At 54.1% G+C, this 12,006-nt stretch overlaps 2 protein-coding genes across 2 annotated transcripts; one reads left to right on the top strand and one right to left on the bottom strand.

Annotated features, from left to right (window-relative positions):
* Nucleotides 1–3,339: 3,339 nt before the first annotated feature.
* Nucleotides 3,340–4,533, bottom strand: CGGC5_v014168 (uncharacterized protein; the record flags this gene model as incomplete). The annotated part of the gene is made up of 4 exons (XM_032023495.1): nt 3,340–3,929; nt 3,985–4,102; nt 4,161–4,294; nt 4,344–4,533. 4 exons carry the CDS (start codon nt 4,531–4,533, stop codon nt 3,340–3,342), a joined length of 1,032 nt encoding a protein of 343 aa, XP_031879732.1.
* A 1,830-nt stretch (nt 4,534–6,363) lies between these two features.
* Nucleotides 6,364–8,079, top strand: CGGC5_v014167 (Asparagine--tRNA ligase; the record flags this gene model as incomplete). Its single annotated transcript, XM_032023494.1, has 3 exons — nt 6,364–6,617; nt 6,685–6,808; nt 6,874–8,079. The coding sequence occupies 3 exons, from the start codon at nt 6,364–6,366 to the stop codon at nt 8,077–8,079; spliced, it is 1,584 nt and encodes a 527-aa protein (XP_031879731.1).
* Between the last annotated feature and the right edge of the window lie 3,927 nt (nt 8,080–12,006).

The raw sequence follows: 12,006 nt of genomic DNA, 5'->3' as shown, positions 1-12,006 counted from the left end.
CTGAGACAACTTACGGGGCGTACATGAGGAATACCTCGTTCTTGCCGCCGAGTGTGAGGGTTCCCAATTCTGTGTGCTTTTGTTTGTTCCCCACGAGGAAGGGTTTTCTTGCATTAGAATGGCTCATCGGGTATCCATACATGATTGCATTTGTTCGGCAGCGCGTGGTATAATCAGGCGAGAGACGAGTGGTTGACGTTGAATCCCAGGGCAGTGAAACATGCAGGCTGCCGCTTTTCAAACCCCCGCCCGCCAGCTCCAAGGCCAAGGCCGTGTTGAAGGGAAAGGGAAACGGGAGGAGGGGGCGTGTGTTGTGCATGATCTGGAAGGCGGTCGATGGGAGGTGATCGACGGGTTCCCGCCTGCTGGATGGACCGGGAAAATGGGAGAGAAAGGGGGGGTGGGGGGCGCGGCGATGCTGAATGTGAATCCCTGACGGAGATCGCTGCATTTGCTTTTCACCAGAGAAACAAAGAGTCGGTGTCTGTCGAGCGAGTCCCTGCGAGGCGGTCCTCCAGTGTCTCAGTGGTCTGGAACGCCGTCGTAGGGCGGGCGGGATCTTCGTCCGGGACTAGGGACATGAACTGATTCCTAGGATGCACTGCGGTCCAACATGCCAAAGTGGGAAACTTTCACGGGACGGGTGCCTTTGTGGTAGGTTGCCTGCTGAGGGCGGTGAAGAAGAGTCTTGCGCGCATGGAAGAAGAACCGCCTGGACGCGGCCGGGAACGATTCCGCTCGACGCATTGGCCTAATGGATGGTAATTTGACCCAGAGGCGGGCTTCCGTCCCATCCCATGTCGACGTCCGTCTTGACGGTTACAAGCCCTTCCCGGCCATCCAGAGAAAGGTGGCGGTCAGCTAACGGGTCGCCGGTAGGAGCCGCTCATGGGACGAACCGCGCAGGATGTTGTAGATAGAGCGTGACTGCAATAGCAAGTATCATAGACTCTCGAGGGCCAATCCGGAAGAGGAAACCTCATCATCAAGTGGAAAAGCAACGCCCAACTCTGAACGACAGTCTTGTTGCACCCACTTCGACAGAAGAGGATGATGATGCCCACGGTGCTCCCTAATAGAGATAGTCCTCGCGAGCTGTCTTGGGCATCTTCACCCCGCCTCCTTGCGGGTGTGCGTGCGTGTTTGTGTAACCGACCACACCAAAGAATGGAAAGGGAGTTGGTTCAGAGGTCCCATGTCCCGCATGATTGGATGTCCGATGTAAGGGCCTGAACGAGGCTGCGTGCCTCGAGGAGCGTTGTCCTCTCCGGTTCCGCGTGGTCGGGCTCGGGTGGCGTCAGCCCGGGTCAGGGGTCGAGAAATATTCCCTCTTTCCTACGCATTATGTGTCCCTTCCTTCACTCCCCTTGGCACCCAAAACCAAAAGGCCGGGATAAAGTCGTGTGTTTCTCTTGCTTGTTGAAAAAAAGTCTCGAAAGGTGAGAAAGACCCTCGACGACGGCTCGAGCCAACCCCTCCTAAAGGCCGTAAGTGAGGCCTCTTCATGTCTCGGCCGTAATGACCCGTCACACAGAAGCCTCGAAGATGCCAGCCTTCAGGTCGTGAAAACTGAAAAGTGACGGCAGCAGTCAGGATACCGTAGATTCTCTTTTCTGACTCGGCGTCCACCTAGATAGTCCTCCAGCACCTCTTGCCTGATGTTCTGGGAGTGGGGGCCAATGCGGCAGGGGATACGCAGTGATACCTAATCATCGAGATGATCGTACACCCCTGACCAAGATCTGACATGAGGAGCAAGGATTTGTTTTTTGGATTATGGGGGCCCCTGCTGTTTGGCTTGCGTCGAGGTGCATACAAAGTAATGACGAGGACACCAAGGAGCATTGTTTGCATCTAAAATCATGTCAGCTCCCGAAAAAGCAAGCATGGGATACCTTCCGACGCAGGCAAACCCTGTCGAAGATCCCGCCTGGGTGCTAGTCTTTGCTAGCCTATCATTCCGTGTCGAGGACGTCCCGTTGCCCATCATCGCTAGAGGACGCAGAATGTAGACTCATGCAAAATACTTTCTTCTCCCTTCGGGGAGGCCTTCGGGATGACTGCCCTTCGAAGGAAGCCGCGGCCTGTTGCTTGCGGACAAGACGAGTCGTTCCTTGCTTTTTTTCGTCTGTTGTCCCGCCGCAGCACGTGCTGGGCAGATTTCGACAGGACCGAATGGGACGGGACGAATACGAACAGGCAGAGACATGCTGGTCTGCTGGCCCATTCCACCTCCACGGATTCTAGGTTTGCCGTTGACGCTAGGGCAAATTCGGCGAGACGTGGATGAACGAGTGAATGAGCCAGCTCTGATGTTGTTGGCATTGTGAAGGCCGAACGGGGCTGCCGCCAGGCGTCTGCCAAAGACTCGGTGGTCTGATGATCGAAGTTAGAATCGTAAGTTGACTTCAGCCTCACCGTGACAATGAGTCGAAGATCTCTGCACACTGGGAGATGAACAGCCTGGTGGAAGAGACAGTGTGTTGATTCGTAGTTGTGTCACTGACTGATTTGAAATATCATTTCGGAAAATGAGGCGGATGTCAGGACCGTCTCCGATTCGACGTCCCGGCAAGCTGGAGGAACGATGCCTGCCCCCTGCGTCTCGTCACCCGAGGTGCGTGCCTATTAAATGCTGTTCGTAAAGAGAAAATGTGATGGAATGATCGAACAATATGTCCAAATTGAGATTCGTCTGCGAGGGGAATAGGTTTAACGTGCTGGAAATCACCAAACGCCGTCCAAGGCTCTCAGAACACACTCAATTACATAGACCCTGACCAAACTTCGCGACTCGCCAGAACGCCGCCAGCCACGAATATATCGCAGACCATGCCTACCACGATAGTGATGCAGGCTTCCGTGAAGACTGAAAACAAAAGAAAACCCAGGGAAAATCATAGCTCCCTCCCAACAGACCCGTCAGGACTTGCTGTTGGCGCCCGACGTTGTAGATCTGGGGTCCCTCGAGATCGCAAGGAGCCTCAGCCCGATGTGTGCAGGGGCAGAAAAAGAAAAGAGCGTGGGCCGCTAGATTGAAAAGCTGACCAAATAACGCGGATGCTGGACTCCCTGTCCTTTGGTTGCGAACCAATAGGAAGACCCGGACAGGGAAGCGGCTGTCTGATGGCGTACGAGTGCATGGGTCGCGAGACATACAAACACCCTTTGTTTGTATTCATCATGTCGACATGACAAGGCCGTGCCCAAAAGACAAATCTTTTCTCCCATGGTATGCTGCTTCAGCCCGCCTGACGTACGTCCCAGTCTCACCGGCTCATGCTGAGCACCCACGACTGAGACAAGCAGCCCATCAGTGATGCGCCAAGAACGTGTCGGTCAAGAACCGTCCATGATCGCAGAGAAGGCGTAGCGCGGGTCGGGCTGGCTTCGGACTCGTGCGATTTCATTGGGAGCGAAGACGTCGCTGAAGATTTTGAAATCGCTCTTGTGGCCGGATGAGCTGCTGGAGCTTGACGATGACGACGAGCTACTCTTGGACTTGCTCTTCGAGCTGCTGCTGCTGCTGCTGCCCTTACTCTTTTTGGCGATATCGTCAAGGATGCACTTGGCCGTACATTGTCGGTCGTCCTCGAAGGCAAACATGACGGCTGAGAACTGACCCCTCAATTCCGGATCGTAGAGAAAGACCTCGCGCCAGAGCTCTGCCAACTCCTTGGGCGGGTTGCGATATCCGTTGCCAAGACCAAAGTCGCCAATGACCACATGGTTGTAACCAATAGAGGCGCAAATTCGAAGCGCTGCTCGCATCTTGTTCCTTACCAGCTCACGCTCCGTCGAGAACGAGTATTTCCTGCCCATGTCGGTGAGCTTGGGCCAGCGCGCTGGCGGCATGGAGATGACCGGCAGCGATCTCCAATCCTTCATCTCTAGCGACTCGATTCTGTCTTGGAACTGGCGAAATCGGACTTGAAGACATGGAGTCAGTGCTTGTTCCGAGATCGTGGGTCGGTAATTGCTTACCAACATCAGGGGAGTAGATGGCTCCCTCGATCGGTATGGGGTAGTTGGACGCCAAGTAGGTCTCCGGATGTGGGGCGGCCAGCGTTGCCGAGAGGTTGCTTCGACGGCATAGTCTCTCCTGTACCAGATCTCATTAACCTTCTGTTGACTCCAGAACGGTTCCACCGTCATCATACCTCATATCCAACAACTCCCGTTTCCCAGTCTCCTCCCGGGCGTTTCTCATTGGCAGCACAGATGAACGGAATGCGAACGCCCTCGCTCTGAGCCCATCCGATGGCGCAGTCAACCGGATCTCCGTGAACGACGTCTGATGGCATTAGTTGGGAACCTTTCGTGAGGCCAGAAGCTTGACTCACAGAATTTGGGGAGATCTGAACTCATGAAGCTGGGACGGTTCAGGCAAAGTTGCTCCAGAGGCTGTGCGTATAGAACCGAGTACGGAGGCCATTCGTCGCGAAAATGTTTGTTGACCTCTGGAATGAGCTTCTTTTTGGTGTCAGCCGCAACCTCGGAGGGCTTGATCTTCAAAGGCTTTGAAGAAGGCATCTCGGTCTCGTGGCAGTGAGATCAAATACGGATGAGGTGACTGGAGACAGACAAATATCCGGACAAGTACTGCTCTCTATGGAGGATGGATGAAGAGGCTTGAAGATGAGGAACCGGGAGCATGTCGACGGGAGTTCTCTGGCCGACCTTTATATATTTATCTCGCAACGAAGAGGCAGTCTATCCAGCTTCAACAAAGTCCATGCCATGTCGAGAAGCGGCATGGAGGGTAGAGAGAAAAAGAAACCATGCGCATAGCTCTCTCTCTCTCTCGAGCCGCCATTACAGAGAAGCTGCTTCGCCTCTAGCAAGCGAGAGCGGTGAAGGATGAAGGAGGGGAGTGTAACCAATACTTGCCGGATCTCAGTCAAGTCTGCGACATTCCAGGGTAGTGTATAGTAAGGGCGCGTAAAGAGCGGGTGGGTTTGCGGATGGTCGTGATGAGATGTGTCTTGCTTATACAGAAACCCGGGTCGTGCTACATGGAGCCTCCCGTGGTCTTGGTTGGTGGAATCCGATCGAGATACTACTGCAATCTGCCGCAGTTATACGAGATCTTCCTGTCTCCCAAGATCTCACTTGAGATGTCTTTGCGAGCCGGGGGGAGAGTATTGGGGGCAAGCAGTGCAACCAGGGTCAGACATGTTGGCTCAGAGGGGAGCATGGGAGGGCGGACGGGAGCTAAGCAGCCAAGGCAGGGAAGGGAATGTAAGGCAGAAAGAAGCAGGGCCCCCCTTTTCTGATAGCATAGAAAGAGGAGGGAGGAGAGAATGCAGGGCCTAGCCATGTTGCTGGGCAGCAATAAGCAACCTAATGGGCGTGGAAGAAGCAACAAACCCAGCTTTGTGGTTCTTGGATCTCCACTAGGGTGTCCGATTTGCCAGGGGTTGGAAGCAATGAAGAAAAGGCGAGCAGAGTGAGGCAAGACGGGAGACGGGAGACGGGATGGTGGATCTTGCAAGACCCATGCTCGGAGGGAATGCCAAATTTGGGAGGATATTGGTTGTGAGGATATGCAGCTGTGAACCCGTAATTTGACCATGTTTGTCAGTCACATCTGGTGCTGTGACAACTGTGACAAGGTGCATCCGGCATGATTTGAGTATCGCTTGCAGAGATGGAAGAACAGTATCGGACCCGAAGAAATGCTCTGATCCCAAGACCACGTCCTGGGATTGCGAATCAAAGACTGCATTATCCCGAGGTCGTCACCCGTGGGTTGGTGTTTGGTGTCTCGGGAGTCGACGACCGGCGGAACTGAGCCGGGTCCCTGCGACAGCAAGTCGGTCCGCAAAAGAGGAGCCGCCTGTGTGTGTTTGTCTGCTGCCTGGCATGGCGGAGTTGTTCATTGTTCTGGGTTTTCACAATGAACAGAGAGGAACTGGAGAGAATCGTAGATCGAAGGCTGTCTTGAAGTTGGTCAAAGGAAGAGAAAAGAAGCAGCAGCAACGCATTCGACGAGGTACATTCAATGCATTCAATGTCGCGAGTACGTACCTGCCTACCTTCCACCTTCCTTATCCGCGACGTAGCTTATCTAATCGGCGATAACAGTTTCCTTATCTAATCTAAAGTGACTCAAGGAAGGTCCGGCGGCATTGGAGCTTCCCATTGGCGCAGCACCACCAAAGTGGAAGCTGCTTTTTTGAAGCTCCTGTTTGTCTGTCGCATGTCATCGACACCTTCGACGTCGTCCTTGCAGCCGCTTCCATCGCGCAACATCGTCCCGGGAATAGCCGCCGACACAATTTGATCGCGCCAGGCGACACCGGTGTTCTTACCAACGAGGGACCCATGCGATTGCCCTGCTCGACGAGGTCGCGACGAACCATGACGATACCCCGCCAATTCGTGAGGGCCCTCCCCTCTGCCAACCTCATTGGTAGACGACAGCTCACGACACAGTCCCGCCGGACAGTTGCGCAATTCTTGGATTGGAAACCCGACACAGAAGTTCAGAATGTCGTTGTCAACGGCTACGTTCGGTCCGTCCGGAACATGAAGACTGAGCAGTTTGTCAACATTGGTGATGGCTCAACAAGGACCCCTCTTCAGGCCATGGTCTCGAGGAGCCAAGACGAGAGGTGGGCAAACTCAGCTGCCCCAGCTTCGTACATGTCTCGGAACGTCTGATTATTCATAATCGAGTAGCTCAAACCTGCGAGTCGGTGCTGCAGTCCGCCTACGGGGCTCATGGGTTCCCTCCAAAACCGACGGCCAGACTCACGAGTTGAAGGTCGACAACGTTGAAGTTCTCGGCCCTTCCGACGCCAAGGTATGTCTCCAAAAGCACTCATTTCCTTTTCTTGTCCCATACGCCTAACACTCGCCCTTCGACAGACCTTCCCCATCCAGAAAAAGTATCAGACGCCGGAATTCCTCCGCACGATGCCTCATCTTAGACCGCGAATACCACTGAATGCCAACATCCTACGTCTGCGCTCAGAGGCCGTTGCTACTTTGACTCAGTTCTTCGCCTCTCGAGACTTTATTCAGACCCATCCGCCTATAATTACATCGTCTGATTGCGAAGGGGCCGGGGAGGTCTTCAATGTCACCACGGGACCGGCCGAGACCTCGTCCCCAGCACCCCATAGTCGCAACAAGAAGACCGAATTGTTCTTCCGCTCGCCCAAGTACCTCACCGTATCTTCTCAACTTCATCTCGAGGCCTTGGCCCAGTCGCTTGGCCATGTTTGGACCCTCTCTCCAACATTCAGAGCTGAGCAGAGCGACACCACCCGCCACATGAGCGAGTTCTACATGCTGGAAGCCGAAATGAGCTTTGTCGACGACCTCGACGATGTCATGGACCTGGTTGAGGACATGCTGCGTGGGCTGGTTACGGGCTTATCCGGTACGCGGGCTGCTCGGGAGTTGCGTCACAGGAGAGCCCAGGGCAAGACACGAACCGCCGAGGACGATCTGGTTCCAATAGAAGAAGTCGAGCGTCGATGGAAGGGTATCATGCAAAACCCGTCATCTAGATGGCCACGCATTACCTACAGTGAGGCGATCAAGCTGCTTCAGGCAGAGGGAGACCGTTTCGAGATTAAGCCCACCTGGGAAGGAGGCCTACATTCGGAGCACGAAAAGTTCCTTGCCAAAAGCCTGGGTGTTACCAATGAGGCCGGCGCTTACATGCCCGTCTTCGTCACCCACTACCCCCGCGAGATCAAAGCCTTCTACATGCGTACATCAGCCTCTTCGAATCTTGAACCTGATGAAGCTGGTGCGACGGTTGACTGCTTCGACTTGCTGGTGCCTGATTTGTGCGAGATTGCTGGTGGCTCTATGCGCGAGCATCGCCTGAAAGAGTTGCTGGAAACCATGGAGGCTCGTGGCATGATCCCGCCGTCCAACGGCAAAGAAGCGAGCAACGTCGACGGCAACCTCGATTGGTACGTTGACCTACGCCGTTGGGGCTCCAACCCACACGGTGGATTTGGTCTGGGCTTTGACAGGCTTCTCAGCTACCTTGTGGGAGTTCCGAATGTCAGAGACGTGGTGGCTTTCCCTCGCTGGTTTGGTCGGTGCGACTGTTGAACTGCAATCACCAAAACCGCGGTTGGCGGCCCCAGCAATGAGAGTTCGTTAAGCTTTGCCTACCTTGGATTCTGGAAGCTGGCTTGATGAAACAAGCACGACGCGTGTTACACGGCGATCGACCGCCATGTGTTACCTTTGAAGACCGAGTCCACTACCGAGTCACCTCGTGCTTGTGTGCCACGCATGCAGCGTCCCCATCCAGACAGCCTGTTGCCCGAGACCTGGGTATACAACCTGATGTCTTATCCTCCGGTGGCTTGCAGATGACAGATTCAGAAGCCCACGGAATGGTCACGCGAGGTTGCACGACAGACGGGTGCCGTTACCCTTGACCACAGTCTCAGACTTGTATCTCAGGGAAGCGATCGCCATCTTCGGCAGCTCTAGGTTGATGAATGTCATCCATCTCTGATTCCGAAGATGATTACGGGAAACGTTCGAGTTGACTCAAACTGCTAAGCCCATCAGGTGTCCAGTAGCTAGCAACACTCGTGTTGAGATCGGCCCTCTGCACGAGTTGCACGTTCATCGACTCGGCCACGCCAAGTCTTACACTCGTGGAACGTCACACAGCGCAAGACCCTGTATCATTATACCGTACTTGTACAATACAACTCTGGATGTCTCGAGTTCTCCTTCACTTGGCACAGATTCCTTCACCGTTCTTTCAGCAAAGACACCGCAAGAGTTGACATAAGCTAAGCAGGTCAACTGATATTTGTCTCGATCTAACCTTCTGCATGTCGACTATTCGAGGTCCAATTCACCGGAACGTTACCTCACTTGAGACTGGAAGCGTGCGACATGACAGGGCTGCATCGGTTACCTGTCGGCTGCTTAACAGCAATGAGCTCTTCCCGGCGAATCCGGCGATGCATGGTGGCAGGGGACCAAGACTCCATCACTTTCGAGAAAAGCTTGACGACATCACTGCGGCTCTTCTCCCCAAACCTATGAATTGCATTGACTTGTCTCTCTGACAAGCAGATAAATAACCTCTCGCCGGGCGGCCGGTTCGCTCGGGTGTTGGCGAATTACGCAACAGCTATAGCCTTCTACTGCATGACAAACAACTTCAACGACTATGGGAAGAGTCTTCATACGAGTAATGGCAAACTGTACGGTACCAACAACAACCTTCGAGTCAGCAAAGAACACGTCTCTTGTAGTGACACTGCTGCGACAAGTCAAAAATTACGTGCACGAGCAGGTATTTGGTTCGCGGCTCTCGTGCGACGACAGTGTGCAAAGGACCTTGAAATTGGAAACAGCAATACCTTCAAGTCTTGGAGAGCTAAGCTCATTGTCTCAACAGCCGCCGGGTTACTGATCCGCTGTTTCTTCAATGTTAGCCCGCAACGAGATACCCAGACCAAACGCGCTTGGAGATGACGCAGCATCCGAAGAATGTAGAGGATCGAGAGCATCAGACGTCGAGGCACGGTCTGTACATCACGAACAGTGCAAAGAGCTAGGGCAAGCTGACGTTGAACCACCGGCGCGCTCGCATCGGCGACGAATTCGCGGCCAGTGACACTTCCCCACATTCCCAAGACAAGATCACTTGCAACTGTAAAGTCTCACCGCTGCTGAGTCGTCGCTGCGCGTGCGTGCGAATACGCAATACGGGTCCCGTTTGCCCCAAGGCCAGACAATTTCATTGCATCCGTCCAATTTAGTTTCATCTAGAGAAAAGCTTAAACCCACCAGCGACCTGCCAGCATGGAACAAGTTGTGTCGTCTTTCAAGTTCACTAAAGTTTGATTGGATTTTGATTACACATGCGGATTTTCGGCACATCGGAATTGCGGCATAGCGGCATGACGGCAACGCAAGACAGGACGAAGATCAGTTGGGGCATTTGCGAGCCCTCAGACGAGACGGCAATACGGATGGATACTCTCAATAGACTCAAGAGCGATGACAACCGCCAACAATGATGAATCTCCACCGAATGAACAGGGCTCGGCGCTGGCATCGCCAAGGGATGAGCTTCTCTTAGCTTCACCAGTTGCTGCCCTTGTAAGCCCAAAGTAGCAGCAGGTGTTGACAACGAGCCGGCGCTTTGCAATAAACATGCGCACGCCAAATCTGCCAAGCATTTTGGAGAATGCTTGGCAAGAATATTGATCCAAGAGCAAACGCGTATCTTTCTTGGCTTGAGGGTGATGCGAAGACTGAAGACAGTGCGCGTCACGGCACCAAGCCCCGACCGAGGAAAGTTTTGGCGACCGACGCAGGACGGAGCACAACTGGCACGGTGTCACTACTCAAGCCGCGAAACTCTCATCCACTGGCTGAGGACTGTCGACTGTTTAACCAGCCAGAAACTGTGCATCACGGATGGCCCACCAAAATGACATCAATTCATGCTATGTCCCTGGGCAGTATCCACTGCTTGAGAGGTAGGTCCTTGAGAGGTCGTTTTCGCTGGTTTTCGGATCCGGATGGCCACCGTTGGCTAAGTGATCCGTCTTCCGAAATTCCGCACTCACATAACATCTCCTGGGCTTTAAGCACAAACGCCGAACAAAGTGCACCTGAACTGTACAGCAGATCAGCAAAAGCTTCGCCTGAAGTGGAGGGCTGGGGCAAGACCTTGATTGGCATCCAAGCGCCCATGTCACAGCGCCCGTCTTACCAGGGAGAGCGAGATATCCTCATTCACGGCAATCAAATCCGGCATCCTTTCTTATCAATAACAATGCATGACAGACAAGACCCTTGGCTGAACCCGCTGCCTGGATTCCGTTCATCCCCACAACCCGCTGCGAGTAGGTGAGCGAGCATTATGCGCAGTACGTACGGACAGCCTCTCCAGTGGTTGCCTGTCTCGACATTCACACCAACATCAAAGATACGAAAGGCCTTTCAGAGCTGCTGCTTACTCCGATTTTGCCGGCCCGCATGCCACGCCACGAGGTATCCATGATGGCGCTATCGATAGCGCTCTGCCGTCAAAGACTAGTGCGGACTACTCCATCCCTCTCGACCCTAACGCCGTCGATGTGCTGAGAGGGCCGCGTAAGCAACCAACCGGGAGCTTTTCTTCGACAGGAAATCCCCCTTATTAAGCCACGGGCACAGAGTTCCCCACCGCGGAAGAAGCATTCGCTTTCGGGCTCAAGCAGGGGATAGTAGTCAAGGTGGTGGGGCTCACGGCGTGCGTCGAACGAATGAAGGTCGACATGGCGTGGTGATGACACTCAGTATCGAATTAAGCTTAAGCACACCCTCGGGATTACCTGTGGAAAAACGACCAAGGGACGATTAATTTGCGCAGACTCCCGGCCTATGCGCCTTTCCCTAGCCAAGGAACGCGGTGAATCACACCCACTTTAAGCTTGTCGGAGTTGGCTCTCCTTTCCCGGGGGAACGCAAACGAGGGGTCTCAAGGGGACCATTGGCGATGATGTGGCCTGACGAGCAGACGTTCAGCTCTTCGGATCTGCCCATCTGGCATTCCATCGCGAATCGTCGAAACAGTCCGATTCTCGTCTACGCAGTAGGGGAGACGCTCGCAATAAGCTGCCCTGTTGCAAGGGTTGAAAACACTGGCGATGGGTCATACTCCCATCAGTCGCTAAGAAACAACCGCCGTTCACGTTCGATAATGCGGCCATCGGTCGCGAGGGGATCCAAGCTTCCCACAGGCTGCCGCCGAGACGGCGTTTCCAAGACTCCGTGGTGGTTCACCGGCGCCGAGTCTACTGCCTGCTCGTCGCCAATGAAAACACATCGTTTGTGTTTCTTTTGAGTTGTTGACAAGCCGCCAAGCTGCATGCGACAAGCCTTTTGGGCCATCGGTTACGATGCTGAGCAGTCGCCAATATCCCCATCCTTGTCAGGGCCCTCGGCGACTCTGTACCAAGCGCCGCCGTTGGCTAAGACGGCCGCCTAAGTAATGACTGATATGCTAACATC

Source organism: Colletotrichum fructicola, assembly GCF_000319635.2.
Source record: "Colletotrichum fructicola Nara gc5 chromosome Unknown KSG_Nara_v1_contig08, whole genome shotgun sequence".
NCBI classification, from domain to species: Eukaryota; Fungi; Ascomycota; class Sordariomycetes; order Glomerellales; family Glomerellaceae; genus Colletotrichum; species Colletotrichum fructicola.
This window is presented reverse-complemented; position numbering and strand designations above follow the sequence as displayed.